This window comes from Pisolithus orientalis, assembly GCF_024613125.1.
Source record: "Pisolithus orientalis strain OTSU chromosome Unknown F5J12scaffold_9, whole genome shotgun sequence".
NCBI lineage: Eukaryota > Fungi > Basidiomycota > Agaricomycetes > Boletales > Pisolithaceae > Pisolithus > Pisolithus orientalis.
Genome location: NW_026260790.1, coordinates 1 through 22,022, shown reverse-complemented (window position 1 = coordinate 22,022; position 22,022 = coordinate 1). Strand labels below are relative to the sequence as shown.

The 22,022-nt window shown below is 48.2% G+C and overlaps 9 protein-coding genes across 9 annotated transcripts; 5 read left to right on the top strand and 4 right to left on the bottom strand.

The window, feature by feature from the left end:
* Window positions 1-324: 324 nt before the first annotated feature.
* On the top strand, window positions 325-945 carry F5J12DRAFT_781680 (uncharacterized protein; the record flags this gene model as incomplete). The annotated part of the gene is made up of 3 exons (XM_051742589.1): window positions 325-489; window positions 531-734; window positions 898-945. The coding sequence occupies 3 exons, from the start codon at window positions 325-327 to the stop codon at window positions 943-945; spliced, it is 417 nt and encodes a 138-aa protein (XP_051601259.1).
* Window positions 946-5,777: 4,832 nt separating this feature from the next.
* Window positions 5,778-6,688, bottom strand: F5J12DRAFT_781679 (uncharacterized protein; the record flags this gene model as incomplete). Its single annotated transcript, XM_051742588.1, has 5 exons — window positions 5,778-5,963; window positions 6,075-6,220; window positions 6,270-6,433; window positions 6,476-6,502; window positions 6,546-6,688. The coding sequence occupies 5 exons, from the start codon at window positions 6,686-6,688 to the stop codon at window positions 5,778-5,780; spliced, it is 666 nt and encodes a 221-aa protein (XP_051601258.1).
* A 1,482-nt stretch (window positions 6,689-8,170) lies between these two features.
* F5J12DRAFT_561789 (uncharacterized protein) lies at window positions 8,171-9,775 on the bottom strand. Its single transcript, XM_051740060.1, has 7 exons — window positions 9,622-9,775; window positions 9,510-9,573; window positions 9,338-9,454; window positions 9,178-9,281; window positions 8,967-9,125; window positions 8,680-8,900; window positions 8,171-8,613 (listed from the first exon to the last, which is right to left on the bottom strand). Exons 1-7 carry the CDS (start codon window positions 9,623-9,625, stop codon window positions 8,257-8,259), a joined length of 1,026 nt encoding a protein of 341 aa, XP_051601257.1. The 5' UTR covers window positions 9,626-9,775; the 3' UTR covers window positions 8,171-8,256.
* A 150-nt stretch (window positions 9,776-9,925) lies between these two features.
* Window positions 9,926-10,685, bottom strand: F5J12DRAFT_891130 (ribosomal protein L10e/L16; the record flags this gene model as incomplete). Its single annotated transcript, XM_051747456.1, has 2 exons — window positions 9,926-10,001; window positions 10,054-10,685. 2 exons carry the CDS (start codon window positions 10,683-10,685, stop codon window positions 9,926-9,928), a joined length of 708 nt encoding a protein of 235 aa, XP_051601256.1.
* A 287-nt stretch (window positions 10,686-10,972) lies between these two features.
* F5J12DRAFT_820938 (P-loop containing nucleoside triphosphate hydrolase protein) lies at window positions 10,973-12,125 on the top strand. Its single transcript, XM_051745286.1, has 7 exons — window positions 10,973-11,039; window positions 11,086-11,137; window positions 11,192-11,276; window positions 11,336-11,500; window positions 11,557-11,791; window positions 11,854-11,910; window positions 11,977-12,125. Exons 1-7 carry the CDS (start codon window positions 10,999-11,001, stop codon window positions 12,011-12,013), a joined length of 672 nt encoding a protein of 223 aa, XP_051601255.1. The 5' UTR covers window positions 10,973-10,998; the 3' UTR covers window positions 12,014-12,125.
* A 71-nt stretch (window positions 12,126-12,196) lies between these two features.
* On the top strand, window positions 12,197-14,533 carry F5J12DRAFT_820928 (uncharacterized protein). Its single transcript, XM_051745285.1, has 5 exons — window positions 12,197-12,909; window positions 12,972-13,118; window positions 13,173-13,230; window positions 13,281-13,900; window positions 13,963-14,533. The coding sequence occupies exons 1-5, from the start codon at window positions 12,248-12,250 to the stop codon at window positions 14,162-14,164; spliced, it is 1,689 nt and encodes a 562-aa protein (XP_051601254.1). The 5' UTR covers window positions 12,197-12,247; the 3' UTR covers window positions 14,165-14,533.
* F5J12DRAFT_561637 (protein-tyrosine phosphatase-like protein) lies at window positions 14,246-15,083 on the top strand. Its single transcript, XM_051740058.1, has 2 exons — window positions 14,246-14,905; window positions 14,992-15,083. The coding sequence occupies exon 1, from the start codon at window positions 14,326-14,328 to the stop codon at window positions 14,773-14,775; it is 450 nt and encodes a 149-aa protein (XP_051601253.1). The 5' UTR covers window positions 14,246-14,325; the 3' UTR covers window positions 14,776-14,905; window positions 14,992-15,083.
* Window positions 15,084-16,808: 1,725 nt separating this feature from the next.
* F5J12DRAFT_561651 (thaumatin) lies at window positions 16,809-18,308 on the top strand. Its single transcript, XM_051740059.1, has 10 exons — window positions 16,809-17,006; window positions 17,058-17,064; window positions 17,115-17,155; window positions 17,210-17,246; window positions 17,300-17,332; window positions 17,385-17,483; window positions 17,544-17,769; window positions 17,828-17,917; window positions 17,981-18,064; window positions 18,118-18,308. The coding sequence occupies exons 1-10, from the start codon at window positions 16,912-16,914 to the stop codon at window positions 18,222-18,224; spliced, it is 819 nt and encodes a 272-aa protein (XP_051601252.1). The 5' UTR covers window positions 16,809-16,911; the 3' UTR covers window positions 18,225-18,308.
* A 750-nt stretch (window positions 18,309-19,058) lies between these two features.
* Window positions 19,059-21,752, bottom strand: F5J12DRAFT_820897 (glycyl-tRNA synthetase). The gene is made up of 10 exons (XM_051745284.1): window positions 21,553-21,752; window positions 21,113-21,501; window positions 20,899-21,044; window positions 20,114-20,845; window positions 19,962-20,047; window positions 19,801-19,931; window positions 19,659-19,752; window positions 19,485-19,607; window positions 19,404-19,431; window positions 19,059-19,326 (listed from the first exon to the last, which is right to left on the bottom strand). Exons 1-10 carry the CDS (start codon window positions 21,725-21,727, stop codon window positions 19,185-19,187), a joined length of 2,046 nt encoding a protein of 681 aa, XP_051601251.1. The 5' UTR covers window positions 21,728-21,752; the 3' UTR covers window positions 19,059-19,184.
* Window positions 21,753-22,022: the final 270 nt, after the last annotated feature.

The window sequence follows — 22,022 nt, the reverse complement described above, 5'->3', positions numbered from 1 at the left end:
TTGAAGGTTGGAGAGACTTGTGAAGGTGGACTAAGTTATTGACCCAGGTATTGCACCCAGAGGATGGCTGGCTCATGTGCATTGCAACAGCACTGTGACTCTGGAAGCCACCTTTACCACAACTTGGACAGCAGGGCATACTCTAGATGGTCAGGCAGGCTGATTCCATGTTATGTGATTATCACTTCAGTGTGAATCAGGATGTTGTTCAGATCACTACAGAGTGTATTTCTCATATACTACCCAATCACATCCCATTTGCAATCATAGTCACTCATGTCTGTTTATAACCTCAATCACACACACCTTCATGCTGGATCAACCATGCCCATGGTCGAGCATTGCCCAGGTGGCAAAGGACTGCCCCATAAGCCTTGTGATGGCAGGTTCTCTTCCTGCAACAGTCCCTCTAGCAGTGCCAAGGTCAAAGCAGAGACAACTGGTGTCTTAGCTGAGATGTATGGAATATTGGAGTTGTCCACTCACACAGTAAGTTCTTTTCTTCCTTCCTAATAACTGCTCATTGATAGGTTTTCAATCTGCAGCATGAATCAAAGAGTCAGCTGAATCATGAGGCACTTCTCCTTCTCAATGTAGCATGCACACAATGCAAAGTCTTTTGTGCAGAACAAGCTCTGGCCACATGCATTGCCCACAAATACAAATTGATGGCCAAGTTGTACAAGTACAAGGCAGGCAGTGGTGAGGCGAGAGTCCACAAAAAAGATATGGAGGTCAGCTCATTACATGTAGCAATGAAAAAATGCAGACTGGGGGAGCCTATTTTTGACATTAGTGTTCTGGCCAGTGAGCTGCAGCCATCTCTCAAGTCCAATGGTATGCTATGCTCACTCTTTTCTTTTGGGCCACTATTTTACTTATGCCAGATCTTGATAGGCACAGTTATTGAGCATGCTGGTAGTTGAATACTTGCCATTTGTCTAGACTAGTACTATCCATTACTTTCCTGTTCTTATCAAAAAATGCTGTATGTTATCTCTGTGTGTTGTTGCCTTCATGCATAGGAACAAAGTTAAATCTACCAAGTTCTCTACTACAGTGGGAATCTAGGTTGCTGTATTAGCTAGGTGTGTCTGTTCCCTTGTATGCTAGGTAGCTATTGGTCTTTGGATTGCTGGTATCACTGGTGTGGCTTACTCAGGTGCTATGAGTTGCTTGGATGCTGGCCACTACTTTGGGCAAGTCTGGTGTAGTCTACTCTGGCACTATGAGTTGCTAGGATGCTTGACATTGCTTTGGACTAATATGGAATTGTGCAAATACTATGGGCAGCTATGAGTTACTAACACATTTTTGTGTTTTGCTGATGTAAGCCAGGTTAATGGTATGACAATGTCTGAGTAGTTAAAGATGAACTGGCAGTAAAAATTAGCAAAGCCAAGGAAAGATTGTATGTCCTTGACCTTGCAAGGCTTGGGCCAACCACAGATGGTCTGGACCTTTTCCTTCAACATCCTGGGGCCAGCAGGGGAAAGATGGAAGCCAAGATATTCAACTGAGTCCAAGTGGAACTCACATTTCTCTGGCTTTGCATAAATGCCATGAAGCTGAAGCCAGTGGAGCACTTCTCAGACATGCTGCTTGTGGGACTCCTTATCTCTGGAGTAGATTAGGATGTCATCTAGGTAGATGACCATGCATACATCCAACATATCAGCAAAGATCATGTTGACAAAGCATTGGAAGGTGGCCAGGGCATTGGTGAGGCTGAAAGACATTACTAACCACTCATAAGACCCATACCAAGTCTGAAATGTGGTCTTCCATTCATGGCCCAGGGCAATCTGGATGAGATGGTAGGCATGCTGGAGATCAATCTTTGTATAGACCTTGGCTTGGCTTGGTGAGTCCAAGAGGCCAGAGATGAGCAGTAGTGGGTAGTGGTCCTTCTTAGTTATTTTGTTCAAGCCCCAGAAGTCAACACAAAGCTGGAGGGAGCTGTCCTTCTTCTTGATGAAGAGGACCAGTGCAGCATAGGGGGAAGAGGTTGGGCAAATGAAACCAGTGGTGAGATTCTCATCAATGAAAGTCTGGAGAGCTTGCAGCTTGACCAGGGACAGCAAATAGATGGTGCCTAATGGCAGGGTTGTTCCTTCTTCAAGCTCTATTTTCAGGTCATACTCCCAGTGAGGTGGGAGTGCTGAGGCCTTGGCTTTGCTGAAGACATCAGCAAAATCATGATACTCCCCTGGGACATTGGGTAAGGCTGGGGGAGGTGAGGCCAAGGCTGATTGGGCTTGGGCTGAGTCTGAGGGGCAGAGCTGAAGTTGGAATTGGACAGACCCTTCAAGTTTGCAGGCATGCATGAATGTGGCTGCATTGATTAGGGAAACATGAGGGGCCTCCAGGGAGTGTGATCTGGGGAGTTGGAGACTGGCACAGATGGTGCAAGGATGGGTTGGTTGCTAGGACTGGGGTCAGGAAGACTGGTGGAAACTGGGCTTACAGGGGGTGTTGATGGGGTTGGCATTCCTTGTGCAGGAGTCCAGAATATTAGACTGCTCAGTACCCAATCAATCAATGGATTGTAGTGGGTGAGCCAGTCATGTCTGAGGACTATCTTACACTCAGAATCCAATGGGGCTAAAAACAGGGTTACCAGTGTGACATCTCCAGATGTGAAGCAGATTGAGACATCTATTGCTTGGGTAATGGTGAATGCAGACATTCCATTGAAGAGCCAGAGTCAGATTGGTGAGACCAAGTAAGGGGTAAATGAATGTTGATTAGCAAAGTGATTATCTATGAAACAATGAGTGGAACTAGAGTCCACTAGAGTATGAAGCCAATCATGACTTCCTATAGTGATGTATGGAGTTAATGAATTCAGGCTGGAAAGAGCAGATGCATTGAGTTGAGCCTCCAAGTTTGCACAACCAGAGTCAACACAGCTCCCAGATTGTGTGGAGTCCTGGGGGCTGCTACCTATTTTTTTGTCTTGGGGGTAGAACCTGAGCCCAAGGCTGGTGTGGCCTCAGTGGCAGCCACAGTGCAAGCCTTGGCCTTACCAGCGTTCTTGGGGAATTTGTCAGCAAAATGACCAGACCCTCCACAGAACATGCAGAGGTTTCCATCTATGTGATGCTTGTGTTCTTCCAGGGTGAGCTTCCCATCCTTGCTGAGCTTGCTAGGCTCAGGCTTGGACAAGTTACTGTTATTGTTGCCCAGCTTGGGCTGGGTAGATGTCTTGAGTGGGCTTGGGCTGACTGCTGTTATTACTGGAGCCAGACTTGTTGTTGGGCAAGGATGAGCCCTGGTGCTTGCTGGCTTGCTGGATCTCTTCCTTGCACTCCCAATACCACACATCTATCTCCTGCACTAAGTGTCAGAGTTCATGGAGAGTCCAGGGTTTTCCAACCCAGCAGACCTTGTCCTTAATTCAGTCTGGGAGTCTGGCATAGAAGTGGTGGCACAGCACACCATCACCATATCCCTGGACTTGCAAAGCAAGTCAGTTGAAGTCATCAACATATCTGTTAATGCACTGGTTGTCTTTCATGTGCAGATGGTTGAGCTGACTTTCAGCATCAGCAACTGGATCATGAGGGCCAAAGGTGGTTTGTAATTCTAGGATGAACTCCCTCCAGGAGTCCATCCAGAGAGGCCAGTCATCAGGGTCCTCTACCCCAAGTAAGTCTGGCTCAAACCATCCAAGAGCCATGCCCTTGAGGTAAGACTGCATGAAGATGACTTTAGCATGGTCAGTCCTGAAGGCCTGAGGCTGGTCTTGGAAGTTAAGCTCATACTGAATTAGGAATGCATGAAGCTTCTTGGGGTCAGTACCATTGAAGGTCTCTGGCTTGCACTGCTTAGTCCTGCTTGAGGACTCAGGACTGGTGTGGGTGTTGCAGGCCAACAACTTAATGGCTTCTGCAAGGTTGTCAAGGACCATAATCATGGGCTCAACATCCAGATCTGGGAAGTCCAGTTTGTCCTCCAGATCATTTCTCATCCAGATTGTCATCACCAGGCCCATCATCACTGGGGCCATTTCCAGGGTCATCATCATCATGGTTGTTGTTATCATTGTTGTCCAGCCCTTCATCTCTGGGATCATCATCAGGGATGGGGGCAGCAGGGTGATGTTTGGTGGGAGTATTGGAAGTTCAGGCTGAAAAGCCCCTGAAAGGACTAACAGGGTTGGGAGAGCACCTAGTAGAGGTACAGAGGTGGACTGGTTGGACTTAGCAACTGGAGATGCAGCACTTTTTGAAGGATGCTGTAGGTATCCTCAGCAGTGCAACAAGCTACTGATGTATTAGACCAACCTGTAGGTATCTACAGGACATCAGTAAGTATAATACTGGTAGTGAAAGTGAGCTTACCCTCAGTAGTGCAACAAGCTACTGAGGGAACAGTGAATAAACTATTGTAAAATGTGCGCTCTAAGGTGATTATGTAAGCACCCAAACATCGCACCAAAGTGAGCAGAACACAGGGGAGAATATATCTCCAACAGCACTGTTCCCTTGCATGGGTTGCAGTCTGAGTCCAAGGCCAAGGTGGGGATATCAGATGAGACTTATTTGATTTCCAACTGGAGACTACAGGTTGAGTAACTATGGGTTTATATACCAGAGACAGAACTATAGTACAGAGACTGGTAATACCAGTCTCACAAGGATTGCTAAGGTGATTGGTAAGAATGGTATTAGTAATGTATGACTAAGGTGATGGAGACTAGGACAGGGCAGGCTGGGGACAAGACCAGGCAAGGCTCAACCAAAATGACATGCACTGCAAAGCAATGCCTACCATGCTAGACCTACTGTGGTTAAGGGATTGGTGAGGCTGAGGCTGGACTGGATGAGTGCAAGGCCAAGTCCAGTCAGGGTTGAGGCACAGTCATGACAGGTATCAACAGCTGGGTTTTGGATAAGGGGTCTCGCTTGTAGAACCTCCTTTCCTTTTCTCAATGGTACAGGTGGTTTGAACAAGGAGGCTGCTGATGGAGGCCTCCAACTCTCTTCTCCTTGGCATGAAGACATGCTGACAGAGGGAGAGTTAGTGTGTTGAGTTAGGGGCTAGCTCACTAATGGTTATCACTGGTATTTCCTGATGTAGTGACAGGAGGTGCTCATTTGGAAGGCTATTTTGCCTGTCAAGGTTTCTAGAGTGCAGTTAACTGTAATAAGGAGTCTGGACTTTGATGTGTCCAGGTGATTCAAAATCTTCTGTTATGCCAACAACTTGTAACATGGCATGAATCAAGCACATGGCTGTGTGACAAGGGGTGCATAATTTAACTTCACTAGTGATGGGATGCTTAGTCTTGGCCACCCAAGTCATACAGGGAAGTCCTTTGAGGTACAACTGAAAAGACAAGGGAGGTTGCAAAGTAGATTTTGAATGGAGAGTCTGTACGATACATCATGGATAAGTATACTGTATCATACTACTCTAGGGCATACACTAAAAAGAATTAAATTGAGCCACAATGGGCAATGCAAAAACACCTTGCCTGCGGCTGGTAACATTCTTCTGCCCACACTTGATCTTGGCTTCATCTGTGGGGCTTCAGCTAGTAGATCAGATAGAGGTAGTTGTAGTGACTTATGTAACTTCTGCAAGATCATCAGAGGTAAGATATGCCAATTCTGATTACATATGACTTGCTGGGATTGTAATGCAAGAGTGTGGTCATATGACTTTTGCAATAACAGGACAAAGTTGGGTAGTGGGATGGAAGCAGCAGAGTCAAGGATTTTATATCTAGAGTAAATTGTCAGTGTAAACACGACCCACAATGATTGTACTCACTTGATAATCATAGAGAGAAAATCCAATAATTTTGCAACATCTGTCTGCCTCTTGCTTGCAAGTTGCATGCAGAGCAAAGAGCCAGCAAAGACACCTTGAGCTTGGTGTGCAGCTTTGTCATTTCCGCTATAAATGACACATCTGAAAACATGGATGCCCTCCACATTACTCCATGTTTGTGCCTGCACAAAGATATAATTATGTCATGAATCAGAAAAAAAAAAGGGGGAGGGAAGGGGAACATCACAAACTGATTGTGTGAAGGAATCCCTGCACATCATTACCCAGCTGACCATCACCTTCAAACTCATGTCCTTGGTACTGTTGATACTCTCATTCCAGAACTTCTGAATTTTCACCCACAGCTCAGGATGTTCTCCCTCATCTTTATGACTCTCATAATGTTTCATCTGGTGGCTGCAGTAATCATTCATGGATTCTACAACCAAGTCAGGATTGAGGAGGGAAACAAACACAAAGGTACTCACTGTTGGACAATTTAGGGTTGGTACTTGCATACCAAGCCCAATGTATGTTCCAAACTGATTCAGCCCAGGTAGCCTTAGTAGTGAGCCCAGTGGTGGCCACAATCAACACAAGTGTTTTTCCATATTCATCAGCAATGGCTTGGGCCTCTTGAGTGGTGCACACACTGAGTGCCCATGCTTCTGTAAGGCATTGATGGGGAGCCTACCATGCCTTAAAGTCAGGGGCCCATTCTCTGCAGCAAGCCCATCCTTGTCAGATTCAGAGCATCTACCAACCTTGGGCAGAATACAAGTAGATTTCCCTTTGCACTTTCTAAGTTCACCAGTATCTTCAGTGTCTGCAGTACCTTCAGTGTCTGCAGTATCTTCAGAAGAAGGAAAGTCAAGAGGAGGGGTGGATGGATGAGTGTTGAGGTCATAATTCCCAGCTCAAATTTCTCTTGCTGTCTGCTGACATTTAAGGTTGTACCTCACAGTAGTGGACCAATCACTGTCACTATGTTCATCATCACTGTTGTCTGTTTGGAGTATAAGTGCTATGTAAATAAAAGTAGTGCCATTAAATACAATACCTGAGGGTTGGTGGTTGACATTGCTTGCATGGTAAACTTCTCTGAAGTCAGCAGGGTCTTCACTATGCATAACAACTGCCACCACTTGCTCATCCTCTTCACTCTCCATGGACTGGTCATAAACCTTCTACAATCTAAACCTAAGCAGTCAGGTAAAAACCCTCACTGCAGGTATAAACCCAAAGGAGGGATGGACAGGGGAACATGAACATGTGTGAGTATGTGAAATAGACTTTCTGGTAATCCAGAAAGGTCATGTGGCAGCACAGATCAAGGTCCACCAGCAATCATGGGAAGAAAGGCATCTGGGCATTAAGTCCAGCTATAGTACAGCATGTGAGTAAAGAAAGCCAGATGGGAAACATACAGAGCATGAGTTGAATCACAACAGGAGTACAGGTGGGGACAACATGTCAAGCATCAAGGACAGCAACAGTATAGCATACAAAGCAAAGCCTATAAAAGGGAACAAATGTGAGCACAGCATAACAGTCATATGCCTTCATGTTGCTGTAGTTACTGTGGGACTGTCCAAAAAGAAGGGTTTTGCTGATTCAGCAAGACAGCAGATCAACTCCCAAGTACAGTAGCTGTTCTCATAATGCATGATCTCACCATGCATATTTCTAATGTTGCATCAGATTTGGCCAGGTCCTAAGTTGGGCAGCCTGGGGGTTCACATTTTGCATAATGCATCAAGATATGCCCCCAATGATGCATTATTAGATTGACACTTGGGGGACATGTTCACTGGTTACCTAAGCAATGCAAGTGAAAAAAAAATCAGAAGATGCTGCTGCTTCTTAGAAGTTTCCCCCAGTGGACTCAATGTATTCACTCTCAGGATTTTCAGCTGCCATCTTGCTCAGCCAACATTGGGGAGATGGTTTAGCAGTAGTGTAGTGGAATATGACTAGTCACTGTCACATAGTTACTTGATGTCACACCATGTCACACATATCCATGCCTGCATATTTCTAATGATGCATCCAGGCATGACCTGTCCCCACATTATGCATTATGAGAACATCTACTGTAGGTCCCCCTTTGTTGGCCTTCAGCAGTGCCTCCCTAGTTGGCTCTGCCTTCTGGGAGTCAGCCAAGCCCCTAAACCATTGGCCTGCATCAGACAACCTTGGTGCAGCCCCTATCTCATCAGCCTGCATCAGCCACCCTTCAGTAGTGACTCCTATATGCCAGCCAACTCTCACAGCCTTCACTATACATCAGTTGTCCCCCCTTACAACCCTTTGACCCCTGAGTAAGACCAAGGAGAACAAGTCTTGACAAGGACCAGGAGCACCAAGGTGGCATGTGGTACATATATGACACATACTCATCTTCTGTTATCACCAACTACAATGTTTCACACCATGACTACCTTAAGAGCCTCTAAGTGATCAATAGATGGGTCATCACTCCATACCACCTGCCAAACCTGCTGCTGCTGCCTCTCCACCAAGTCCAACAGCAACAGCTTCACCAATGCGAAGCTCACCACTAGCAGCATGCTCAGCCAGTGCGCGCTGAGTTCGTTCGACTTCTTCCTGTACACGCTCAATTGATTTGAAGTATTTCACAGTTTTGACATGGAGCTCTGTACATTTTGCCGATGTCAGCACGCCAAGAAATTGGTCAAACGGTGACGGGAGCAGGTAGGCAACCTGTCCAGTGGGCGTAAGGGGAAAGAAAAGGGGTAGCATACCTGCAGTGGCATCTTCATCAACGACGATCAGTGCCCAGGGGTGTAGTTGGAGCGCAGAAAGTGTCCACTAGTGTAGCAAGTCATCAACAAATGCACAAGTGTATCCTCAATTTTTCCAGAATATTCCACTCACCAAATGGTTCACTCCGCCTTCAATAGCTTGACTGAGCGCTAGTGACTTGCGGAGGCCAGTGACAACAACTACGACCTCGCGAGCCTCAAGAACGGTGGCGACACCGACAGTGAGAGCCATACGAGGCACGGCGGAGACGTCACCATTGAAAAAGCGAGCATTTGCGAGGATAGTATCATAGGCGAGGGTCTTGATACGCGTACGAGAGGCGAGAGAGGAGCCTACGATGAATCCCAGACATGTAAAAAATCAATAAAACAAAGAGGTCAAGACAGAATGAGAAGTACCTGGTTCATTGAAGGCGATGTGCCCATCTTCCCCAATACCTGCCAGGAAAAGTTCGATACCCCCATATTGTTTTATGCGCGACTCGTACGCATTGCACTCTCCGATCAGGTCAGGTGCGTTGCCGTCGAGGATGTTAACCTGTGATGGAGGAATGTCGACTATTCGACGAGAGTCAAGGTCTGGCATTGATAGAGCAGGTCCCAGACGTACTATGGGAGAAAAATTCTCTGAACATAAAGGTGTGATAGGATTCAGGATGTTCGCTAGGCAAACCAACATATTCATCCATGTTGAATGTAACAACATGCTTAAAGCTGTGATGTACACGTAAATCCACTGGAACGAGTGTGAGAAGTGAATAGCTACGCACGACACCTTGCCCTCTTTGTATAGCTTGATAAGCCTCTGGTAAGTGGGTATGGGAGATGAGCCTGTTGGGAGGCCAAGTACGAACGGTTTCTCTGCTGTCGGAGCAAAGTCGTTTATTCTGAAAAAAGGTTCAACGATGAGCGCCAGCCCCGATAAGAGGGGTTGCTACAAACCGCTTGGCGATGTAGTTGGCGATGTAGTCGCCAACCGCCGCAGGGTCGTCGCGAATAATGAGACCTGTTGTTAGAGTGAGCGTGAATGGAGGAAGCTTCCGAGACTACTGACGCATGTTTATCGTACAGTGGAGAGAGACGGAGCCTTGCCGAGGAGACTATGTAGGAGATCGGAATAGGGGAGCGGGATCACGTGCACGCCCCACGCGCGCGCAGTGATTGGACGCGGCCTGAAACAGCGGCAAAACTGCGACTGAACTTTTTTAAATTAAATACATACCTTCGCAAGAAGCATCAGCCTGTCTGAATGTGGACTTCAAGCCGTACACGGTGACTTTTATGATAGGCATTATTGGGCAATGGCATAATACATCGAAGCAGATACATCTGATAAACCCAATAAATGTATCAGTATCTCACGCCTTGAGTTGTGCTCGGAGGTTCGCTTCCAAAGGTCCCCTCGGGCGGATGAATTGTACATAAGCACCATCCCTTCGGTCGTACATCAGCGTCCGAGGTATAAGTAGTGAAAAAGGATACTTACTGCAACACCCTCTTCTCTTCCTTGAGTCTCATATACTCCTCACGAGCCACATTTGTAAATCCCCACTTCTTCGAGACAATGATCTTCTGACGACCAGGGAACTTGTAACGTGCACGACGGAGAGCTTCTTGGATGACGTGTGCATTGGAATCTTTGCACCGGATAGACAGGATGATCTGTCCGATATTCACACGTGCGACAGTGCCGTAAGGCTTTCCCCAAGCACCACGCATGCCAGTTTGCAACCTGGAATGAAGGTCATTACCAATCACGTATGGTTCGATTACCAATCCAACATATGGGCGCCCACCCATAGATGGGAGAATGCGAGGCAAATCAAGTGAAGTGACGAACCTATCGGCTCCAGCACATGACAACATCTTGTTGATACGGAGGACATGGAAGGGGTGCACACGGACACGGAGGTGGAACGAGTCCTTGCCAGAGGTCTTTGTGACATACTTGTTGGCGCAGATCCGGGCAGCCTCCAGAGCTTCGGATGAAAGCTGCTCGTACTCATCCGAGACTAGGTGGCAGCAGAAAGGAAACTCGTCTACGGAGGCACGCTTCCGGCCGAGATCGAAAATACGAATCTGCCGGATGGACGGATACAGGGAAAGGGGAAAAGACATGGCAGTCAGGGATGTCTCAGCTAATTGTGAACAAAAAAAAGACCTGCCTTCGAGTCTGGGACACCGCGGTTGTAGCGGGATTTGGGATATGGCTTGTTCTTGCAATAGCGGTAGCAGCGAGCGGGACGACGACCCATTTTGACAGAGATGAGTGAAGCGTACGAAGTTTCGGAAGTCGTGTAATCACTCACACCACAGCGTTCTGCTGGCAAATGCCGCAAAACTGTACAGCAGTTGCTCAGTCAGCCAAGGGCGACCTGCGGCCACGTGGTGGCGGGTCGCGACAGAGGGCACGTGATCTCACTGCACCGACATGTACCATCTCCTCAAGGGCTTACACGAATATCTTACAAGGTAAAGACGCCGGGTGTTCAGTTTCACAGGCTGCTGAGTTACACAGAAAGGAGGAATTTTCAATAATTATCATTGGCCTTGATGGTGCTGGGAAGACGGCATGTACCACAACCTCTCAAGTGTTTGGTAGGACTGAATTTCATGCTTCGCAGACATTTTTGGAAAAAATCAAGACTCTGTACAATGACACTCCAGGACTTGAACCCTCTCAGATTGGACCTACCGTCGGGCAAAATAGTGTGTTGCAACCTTTCAGTGGAGCTGGCAAATGATATCCATGTCCCACCGTCTATCAGTTGGAAAGGTTTCTCTGCCATCTACAATCCTCAACTTCTTCGACCTCGGTGGTCAACGCAGCATGCGTTCGATATGGCATCGTTATTACGATGATTGCCATGCTGTCGTCTTCGTGATCGATGCTCAGGACCGTGAGCGACTGGGCGAGGGGTGGGAAGTCTTCGGTCAGCTTATTTCTATATTTTCAGTGCGTTCACGATGGTATACATTTCCGAACTAGATTCAGTTCTATCTGCTCCTCAAATCCTCAATGTCCCGCTTCTCCTACTTGCAAACAAGCAAGATTCACCCCACAGTTTATCGGCCACAGAGATCAGACACGACTACGAAACTTGGGATCGACACAGACGAGAATACGCAAGGAGGCGATTTGGGGAGGACGAAGAAGCAGAGCTGGAACGGAGGCGTCAACGTATCGCTAGCTTAGACGTCATGGGTATATCGGCACTCGATGGGTGAGTTGGGATGTGCTCCGTCATGTACCTTCTACCCAGGGTCTTAATTTCGAGCCATGCAGACAAGGCATACGTGAAGCCGTGGACTGGTTGTTTTTGCGAGTCCAGAACAGTAGAAGGTAAGAGTCCAGTACTTTGTGGTCTGTCACTGCAGCCGGTGTTCACCAGCTCATTATCTATGACAGAAACGTTGATGACAAATCTTCGAAAGGTGGCTGGTGAATTACATGAGCATCTGCGAACGTTTTGGTATCGCTTGAAGGTGTTGTTTCTAACCGACCAACTGTATGTACATCGTAGGCACTGGCAACAGAATCACTGCATGATTATCGTGAGGTTTAGGTAGCTCTTAATGTGCGACCTCCGTCAGTGCTTTAGTAGCAGTGAAGCTGCACAGCCACTTCCAATTCTTAGACTGACTCTTCCAAAAAACTTAGTCCACTTCATCCATCAGTCATGTCTTCTGATCCTCGTTTTTTGCATCTGAGACACGATCCACGTTTCCGCCGACCGAAGAAACGTAAATCTCAGATTGTGCAAGACAAACGTTTCCAAGTCAATTCCCGAACGCATGAGGAGGAAGCAAAGGCCACAGAAGGGCCGACCGTGTCGATAGCTGACTATGCTCGCGGAATCATACTTATGGAATCATCCGACGAGGAGGGAGAAGAGCGCGACCATGTGTCTGTCGATGTTCATGAAAGCGAGGTCAACGAGGAAGAGGTCGAACCATTTCATTCAGAAACAGACAGAGGAGAAGCTCAGGAAGAAGTCCAGAAGACGCGCAGGCTAGCTGTTGTTAACATGGACTGGGATCACATCCGTGCAGTACACCTCTTCAAGATTTTTTCGTCGCTGGTCTCTTCCACTGCCCCACCCTCGTCTCAGTCATCGACGGTGAACATTGCTCGCGGAAGTATTCTCAGTGTGCGTGTATATCCCAGCGAATTCGGCAAGAAACGCATAGAAAAAGAAGAGCAAGAAGGGCCTCCCAAAGAAGTATTTAAAAAGCTACACGAAGACGAAGACGAAGTTAGCGAGAGAACGGTCTACGAGCCAGGGTCCGGGGAGGATTATGACGAGGACGCATTGCGTGTGTATCAGCTGGAACGACTGCGGTATGTCACCTTGTTTATTTGAGCTGCTGGTGACTACGTGGTCTCAAACGGCTGCAAGCCAGTTATTATTATGCCATAGTTGAATGCGATTCCGCGGAAACTGCTACCCATATATTTAATGAACTGGACGGCACCGAACTTGAGCGTTCCGCGAATGTTTTCGATCTCAGTTTGGTACCCGATGACATGACCTTCGAAGAGGACCCTAGGTACATCCTCTCTTCATGCTGCTGCGTAGCCATAGTCATCACGGACATCCATAGGGATGAGGCCACCGAGCTTCCCAATGTACCATATCGCGCCATCGAGTTTGCAACCGATGTACATTTCCTCTTTCGGCTTATTATCTATCGTATGACTGACTTTCCTAGGCACTCCGTCACTCTAAGGTCAAACTTACGTGGGACGAGGAAGATCCTGAACGGTCTCGTCTAACTCGGTGCGCTTTGACCAGGAAGGACATTGATGCCGCAGATTTCAAAGCTTACATTGCATCATCCTCGGAGTCAGAGGATAATTGTGAGGATAGTAATAGCAAGATACCAAGGAAGGGCGAAAGGGAGCGATTACGTGCACTGCTACTTGGGGGAAGCCATGACGGCGTACCGGAGGGTTGGGAGGACGCCCAGGAAGCAGAGAAAGTTGGGGAAGCAGGGAGTGACGTAGACATGGAAATCACGTTTACACCTGGATTAAGCACGGCGAAGGATTGTAAAGACCAAACTACGCTGGAAAGGTACGAACAGAAGGTGCGAGAGAAACGCCGGCGGAGGAAGGAAGTGCGCAAGGCGGCTGCCTCTGAAGATACAGCCAAAGTCGATCCTCACACCGAGGTTGTGAAACCGAGGACGAAGAAAAAGAAGCGTAATGACGACAATATACATGATGATGGCTCGGAAGCCGAAGCGGACTTCTTAATCGATGTGAAAGACGACCGGTTCAAGGCGCTGCACGAAGATCATCAATTCGCAATTGATCCTAGTAATCCACAGTAAGCAATTTCCATCCTTGCATATCTTGGAGGGCGTTACTAACAGTATGTTTTCAATTCAGATTTAAAAAGACTAAGGGTATGTTAGCTCTTCTAGAAGAACGCTCGAAACGCCGCAGGGATGATTACCTCGAGAAAGGCGATGTATCGGCCAAGAACCTTGACACGAACGATGGACGGAGCCTCCACAACCTAGCAGAACGTGTCAAAAGGAAAACCAATCTTGCACGGGACAGCAGTGTCGGGAAGCGGCGAAAGCTGTAAGCACAATACCTCAGTGGCAACTTGGTTCTCCTGTCATATATCCGTAGGTTTGGTGGCGTACATTTTGTTCATGTCTACGTACTTGAGTCAAGTGAGTCGTAAGCCCCTTAAAAACAGTCTGAGACCCCTCGCTTTTGCTTGGAAAACTCACTGTCATTTGAATGCACGGGAAGCATCAAGTCTCGTCTCAGGTCTCACAGCGCTCAGCCTGTCTCGTACTACCCCCATTTTTGTTCCTAGGGCCATGCTTTGCAGCGTCATCAGAGTCATTTCTCACAAAGAACGCCATCACTCACGTTTTAAGCGTTGGCGCTCGTCTTTTCACGCAGGTGGACGGTGTAGCTTACCGGAGTCTCCCTATCAATGACAACGGCTCGTCCTCCCTTTGCAACATCGCGGGCACGGCTTGCAATGTTATCGATGGAACCGTAGCGCCGAATAGGGACAACAGAAGGATCCTAGTGCACTGCGTCGCAAGCATATCGAGATCGCCTACGGTCGTCGTAATATACTTGAAGAAGCGGAAGGGGATAACGTTGAAAGATGCACTCGGACACATCATTCATGTCCGGCCAAAAATCCCGCCGAGCCCATCTTTACGAGACAATTGAAAGACATGGAGATGGAGCTGTATGGAAGTGTGTCCTTAGCGGTTGACGAACTGCCCAAGCGAAAGGAAGACCGGTCAACTCACAGCGACGATTACAACATGGCGTGGACTGGGACAACGATGAGATGCGGGTAAGCACTCATATCTGCCAGACACCGCAGTGATGTCTGTGGTAGCCGTGCGACGATAACATTTACTAAGATTGCCACTACGACAGGCGATTATGGCGACAGTGGTGCAACGATAACGATGGCCTCGGTGGCCATGCTGTGGAACGCCAGCCAACGATGTGATGGTTCCAGCCGGATATCAACCTTGCCTGTTGTTGGGACGTACTATTCACCATCATAAATTACTCTCTCAATGAGTTGGTTTTTCTAACTGACTCTGGCGCCCCTGTCTCTGTTGACACTAACTATGCCAGATGATCAGATTATGAAGATTTGTTGTTGCCGGATACACGGCTATTCACCAACATAAACTCGGCCATGAATCCAATCACAAAATGAACTATGAAGTCGTTCACATTAAATGATGACAGTTAGAAAGATGCGGTTGCTGTTAGGCAATATTGGCCATCCAGGTTTGGACCAGGTGGTCGTTTTCTCTGTTCGTGATTGTGGTTGCACTTGGTTGCCCACATCACCTGGTCATCTATCAAGTGGTTGTCGTGGCATTCATTGCAGCCCGCCATCGGTCACTGCAGCAGAACTGGCCGCCTACATTGTCACCATCAGTCACTGCAACAGTAGGGTAGTTGTCATCGCGTGTCCATCCGCACAGGTAGCCGTCTTCATTAGTAGCCACTGTAGCAGAAACAGCATTGTCATCGTACCGCTGGCGCCATAATCGTCTGTCATTGTGGCTGGCTATGTCATCGTTGGGCTGCCGCCACCGTCACCACTGAGGTATCCATGGCGCATATCCAAGCAAAACCTGTGCGTCCGCACCACAAGGCAGTTGATACAGCGCGCAGGGAAGTTGTTGTCACTTGGGAAGTGACCGGCCTGTGTCAAGACGTGCAAATATGAGCATAGTGAAGAATACCAGTTATTATTGCGGTAACACTTCTCTGCCCTCTGGCACCAAATAACGTCCCTACCGGTTTGAACTTCAGCTTGAGAAAGGTGTTCTTTCGCGAGCGAACGCGATCACACGATCCGGGAGGGTGTAATTTTTGAGCATGAGGACGGAGCGGTGAATGGTGTCCTGCAGTCGAATCCGTAGAGGCCAAACCTGAAGGAATTAAGACGCTAGCTGCTCTGGCCACGAGATATATGAGTGAAACTCATCTAAGCACAACCACCACGTCGGTGCACCCTCACTCCATGATACCAATCACTACTAAGCACTCTCGCGCCTACAGTACCCCCTAAATCACGAAACCAGAGTGGGTTCTGTTATTCGAGGGGTACTGCTAAGCGCTTTACTCTCACCGTCACTGATTCATCACCCACTATGTTCATTGACACCAAACGTGCCACCAACGACACGGCAATGACTCCGCATCTCCCACCAACCTTAAAGTTCTCGATAGTAATTATTTTTCCGTCTTCCAGGTATTGTATTTACTTTATATGCATTCATAGTTCCTGGTGCACTGAAGTAGACTGAAGCCATCTTCAGCATTCTAACTCCGGCGATGCCCAAGTCGACGGAATCCCGAGTTTTGGAACGTATCTCGTTACGGGGCTACCAGGAGCTACCCGTACACAGGCATTTAATGGCTATTGCAGGGATATCCTACCAGGACTCTTCCTTTTTCTTCTCCATGCCGTTGTGGGGGGGGGGGCGGTCCGCGGCGTTCCCATCGGTAGGTTGTCTTGTCCCCTACCTGCAGAAACCACGCGGTACGTCTGTCAACATTTCTAAGTATCTGTATTGCTGACTGAACACTGGAATTACATTGCCCTATGAAGCCCCCCCTTGACGTGTGCAATCCGTTGCTATTATTACACGCTCCATCGCCCGGGTGACAAGCATCGCGAGGACACGGAGTACTAGCTCCTCATCAGAAGTATACTTTGTCGGAAATGGCGCACCACGATTCCCCCGGACCGTGTATAAGAAGAATAGTGTAGGGGCGCCTTCCAGGATTCAATATCAATTCGACCCCTCGCTTCTCATACATTCAAATATGTCAACCTTGATTTTGGCAGCCTTACTCACTCTCGTACCTGGCGCACTTGCGCGTACTATGACAGTGTACAATCACTGCCCCTTCACTATGTGGTGAGTTACTCCTCTGACCCTTCACGGCCACTGTTGACAACTCGTACACAGGCCTGCGGTACCTTGGCATTATACCATGTGCTTGTCCCTACTGATTAATCGAGATAGATGTTCACAGGGACTGGAACACGTCCATCCTATTCGACAGGGTCCGTAATACTCTTTTGCCGATTTCTACCGATGTCTGATCCATGTTTTGCTAGATGGGAAGCTCCCCCTTATACATCTGTGACCTTTTCTGTGAATGCAGGTTTATCGCCGCTTTCCTTCATTTCTTGACCCACCTTTTGCAGGTCCCTGACAACTGGCAAGCGGGCAGGATTTGGGTTCGTACACAATATCGCACCCATTAGAGACTGCAGCCTGATCTACCTCCAGGGGCGTCGTGACTGCAACTTTAGCACTAGCCCGGGCCCTAGCTCGTGCCTCGACGGTGGGTGCAACGGCGGCTTGGAATGTGACCCAAATACCGGTACCGTGAGGAGCCATCACTGCATATCCCTTCCATGATGACCCTTCCTTATATCACCTCGTTAGGGCGTACCACCTGCTACTCTCGCGGAATTTAGCCTTAACCAGAGTGGCGGCTTAGACTACTATGACGGTCTGTATTTCCTCGTCTCATGCACACGATCCAGTGAACAACCATCATTTCCATTCCTTGTTTCAGTGTCCCTTGTGGATGGCTATAATCTGCCAATGAGCATTACCAACAATGTTGGTTGTCCAGTCGCAAACTGCCCGGTTGATCTCGGACCGAACTGTTCGTAAACGCGTTAATGCTTTTTTGTAAATGGAGGGCTAAAAATAATTTACTGTAGGCCCTGCACCTCTCAAAGGCCCGTTCGATTCGACAGGTTTCCCTGTTGGCTGTAAAAGCGCTTGCAAGGCAAACCTTGATGGAAACCCGTGTAAGTAATGCTAGAGCGCTTCCGTTTACCGTTCCACCTGAGCCAATCAACTCCATGATGCAGCCAACTCGCCCAACTGTTGTACGGGGGAGTACGACACCCCACAAACCTGTCCCTCTTCTGGTGTGGCCTATTACAGTTATTTCAGTAAGTGATTAGTTGTTTTTACATTCTCTGGTGGTGAACTGACTTCTATGTAGAGTCGAATTGTCCAAATGCATATTGTTATGCCTTTGATGATAGCACTGCTTTGTTTACATGCCCTGCAAGCAAGAATGCAGTGTATACGGTCACTTTTTGCCCTTGAATACTTCGGAGTAGATCACCGCAATGGTGGTTTGTAAATGTATGTCTCCGATGGATTGTTTGTAATAAAGATGGAAATCGTCCGTACTTTCACGAGTCTTTGAAATACTGAGATGTGTCTTGCTTCATCCGGAGAACTGTTCCGCCGGACTACTATGAGTACCACCACTACCAACTTTCACTGGACTGCCGTGGCGAAATACAGTCGAAATTGTGCATGAATAGACAAGGGGGAAACCAGATCACCATAGAATCCTTCCCCGTTGTATATAAAGCATTACACACTCCAGACTTTGGAGTGTGTAGTGCATTCTGTCAGCGCAACAGTGTCCAATTATATTCATGCCAGCTGTCACCTACCCGAAGAAGCACTGCCAAGATGAAAACAGGAGCACGATGATTTCTTCCGCAGGTTGATTCTTTCGAGTGACTTTGAACTATTAGTCCTAACTGGAGATGATCGATGATCGATGAACTCGGACGGAGATTCTTTCGTCATATGGCATTACATCATACAACACAAAGCCGCCACAAAACAAGGTATCGTTTTGTCCAGGTTAATCTTGGTCCTTTGTGAGTAAGGTTAACGACCCAGTGCGTTAATGAACCTAGAGATCGTTCATTCACTCCCTCAGCTCCACAGTCTGTCTGCTTCTTGGTTACCTCTAGTGCCTCCATGACGTTTAATCCGTTTAAAGCGGGTTGCAGCCCCTCTTCGCAGGTTTGTTTGTGCCCGTCCAAAAACCTAGGTGATCCAGCGCAAAGTGGCTTAATCACGGCTGAAGTCACAGAAACTATCGACTTTTCCAGATGCACACTTCACTTGCAATGCTGTCCAACTCTTACGTTTCTGGTATCTACGAGTCTACGATGTTCCGAGCTTTACCTGTACTCAGTAGACAATGACCTACGTTACAGACTGAAATAGATGCACCTCAGACCGGAGACCATATACATGAGTCTACTCGATAGCTTGCACACCGCCGTATGCCTTAAGGCGCGTGCATGCATCTTCCCAAGTGAGCGCTCCATGGACCAATCCCATTATTACGGAAATGACATCATCGATAGAACCTATGAGTTGGTCGGTAGTGTCGCGTTCACTGCCATCGTACAGGAGTAGAGTGTTAGCACTGTGCGTCCCGTTCTTTGTAACGGAGAAAATCCATGTATGACTTACCGGAGTGTCATCGTCCGATTTTGAAGCGCTAAATGTATTACTATTAGATAGGTGTGCGTTCATTCAGTGAAGGCCACGCACAAGCAAAATCGAGCGTGACACCATACGGCGTGCCAAGCTCATCATTACGAGCATACCGTTTGCCGATCGACGTATTCGAATCGTCGACGCGGGAGAATATACCACATCTGCGGAGTTTCATAGCTAATTACATTGTGAACGCAAGTTCGAAATCGAAGTTAAAAAAGTACGCACAGACTTCCTCGATAAGCGGGTCAAATTCTTCTTTTGCACTCAGAGGTACTATGAGGACTTTTGTTGGCGCAACGAGCGGGGGCAGCGAGAGGACCTGCATATACGTTGTACATCGCGGAGAGAACAAAGTGTGAGCACTCACACCACGCTCGACATCCTGCTCCCTGCACCAAAAAGAATGTTCCAGCAGCGAATATAAAATCCGCCCAAAACCGAACGAGGGTTCGATCACATTTGGAAACGAATTCACGGACTTGAACAGTTCGTTGAGATCTGTCGGGAGAAAGACGAGATAAAACTCACTAGATTGCTTGAATGTCTTTCGTTCTATGGTAAGTAGCTCAGGCGTGAGAGCGATTTGTTTCTCGTCTGCAGATATTGTCGCGGACCTGTCCACGGACGAAAAAGAATGGCATATCAAATTACGAGAAATGCGGTTCACCGGTGGTACTTACCCTTGGGATAACTCTCCTTTTAACCTGACGAGTTCTTCTTGACTCATCTCCCCAACAACACGCTGCACCAGGCCAGCATCCCGACCCAGCGTCTTTCCAAGAACCTTTTTGTTGAACTCGGGTACCTCTCGTTCAGTGACTATTGGCTCTTTGAGGGCCTGGCGGACGACTAGTGGATGCCCAGTGCGTGCCGAGTGGACTGAAAGATCGTAAGCAGCACGGTCGGCACAGCCGACACACTCCGTCCAGCCGGATGAATTCTGGATTTCGGCATCCCAGCAATCCGTTGCATAGTGCGCCATTTCGTTCGCCATGTGTTGCCTGAATCTCAGTCTCCGTGGATCTACTCCAATCTTGAGCAGGAAGAGGTGGATACGGGCAAGGAAGTAGCCTAGAGTTTCGTTAGCCACGATGCCCCTGTCGACTGCTGCACCGATGGACATTTTGGTTACTTGCGTGGACCCGGACTCTTGTACGAAGCGGTTGAGAAGAGGGAGTACGATGTGGCGGACTTCAGCGAATCGAGCATGGCTTTTGTTTTCAGGATCGACGTAATGCTCGATCTCGCCCATAGTGAATTCGCGCACGCGAAGGAGACCGGCACGCGGAGAGATTTCATTCCTGAATGATTTCCCAATCTGGGCGGATGCAAAAGGAATCCGGCCATTGTTGAACTCAAGCAAGCGCGAAAAGTTGAGGAAGTGGCCCTGTGCAGTTTCCGGGCGGAGGAAGCTGAGGCAGAGCCGTTAACGACGAAGTGAAAGGAGGAAGTCGCAAGACCTTACCCAGGGTGTTGACCGGTGGGACCGATGCTACTCGCGAACATAAGATTAAACTGTTGGGGTTCTCCGACCTGGTTTCCGGTGTCCGGATTGCGGATATCGTGACTCCTGCACAACTGACCTAGCTCCGGTCCAGAATAGTTGTCTAACTAAATACCCCACGACATAGTGAACGCGTCAAACATGACAAGTCATCACAGTGATGACGAGAACGCACCTGAGCGAGGATGCTCTTGTACTCCTTCACGACTTCATCAGGCAACTGCACGGCAGTTGTCTTGATCTTCTTCTTCTTTTTCTTCTCGTCTTCCATGACCTTATCTGCTGCAAAGCCCCTCGCCTCCAGGTCTCCTGCGAGTCTCGCTTGGAGAACGTTTTTTACGAGATGATCGGCGCGAAGGACATCTCCAGTTTTTTCGTCCTTCACCATCCAATCAGCAAAGCGCGCAACGTGACCGGAAGTCTCGAAAACCGGCGCGGGCGTCATAATCGTCGTGTCGAGCTCAAGCATGTGATCTTCTACGATGAAATGTCGACGCCATTCAGCGATGATGTTGGCTTGAAGGGAGGACCCAGGGGGACCGTAATCATATAACCCAGCTACGCCTGGAATTGTTGTTGGTTAGTTGGGCAAAGGAAAGGGAGATGGGAACACACCTCCGTAGATTTCGAATGCAGGGGCGTAGAAAAATCGGCGATTGAGGAGAGCTTCTAAGCGGCTCTTGTCAAATGGATGGGCAGTCCTGTTTACGCTGGCCATGGCCGCAGTATGGGCGAGGCGTGCACCGATGTTGAGATGGGCAAGTGATATGGCAAGTCTGACTCGCCACATCCACCACCGAGTCAATCTTGGACGAAAAGGAATAGTATTACTGACGTAATACACCACACACTAACATTACTAGGTATGACCCTGCGCGACCTGCTCCTCCTCCAATCTTCGCCGTTTCCTCTCCAGGTACCGCGACCTCGCATCCTGGACATCGTCCTCTGTATTCCTCTTCTGTGTCACCCTCTGCGTGGCTTCCTCTTCCGCCTTGGTTTTCTCCTTCAATAACCGCTCCCGCTCCTCTTCCATCTGTCGAAGAACCTCCCGTGCCCGTCGCTCATTGACCTCTCTTCTGCTA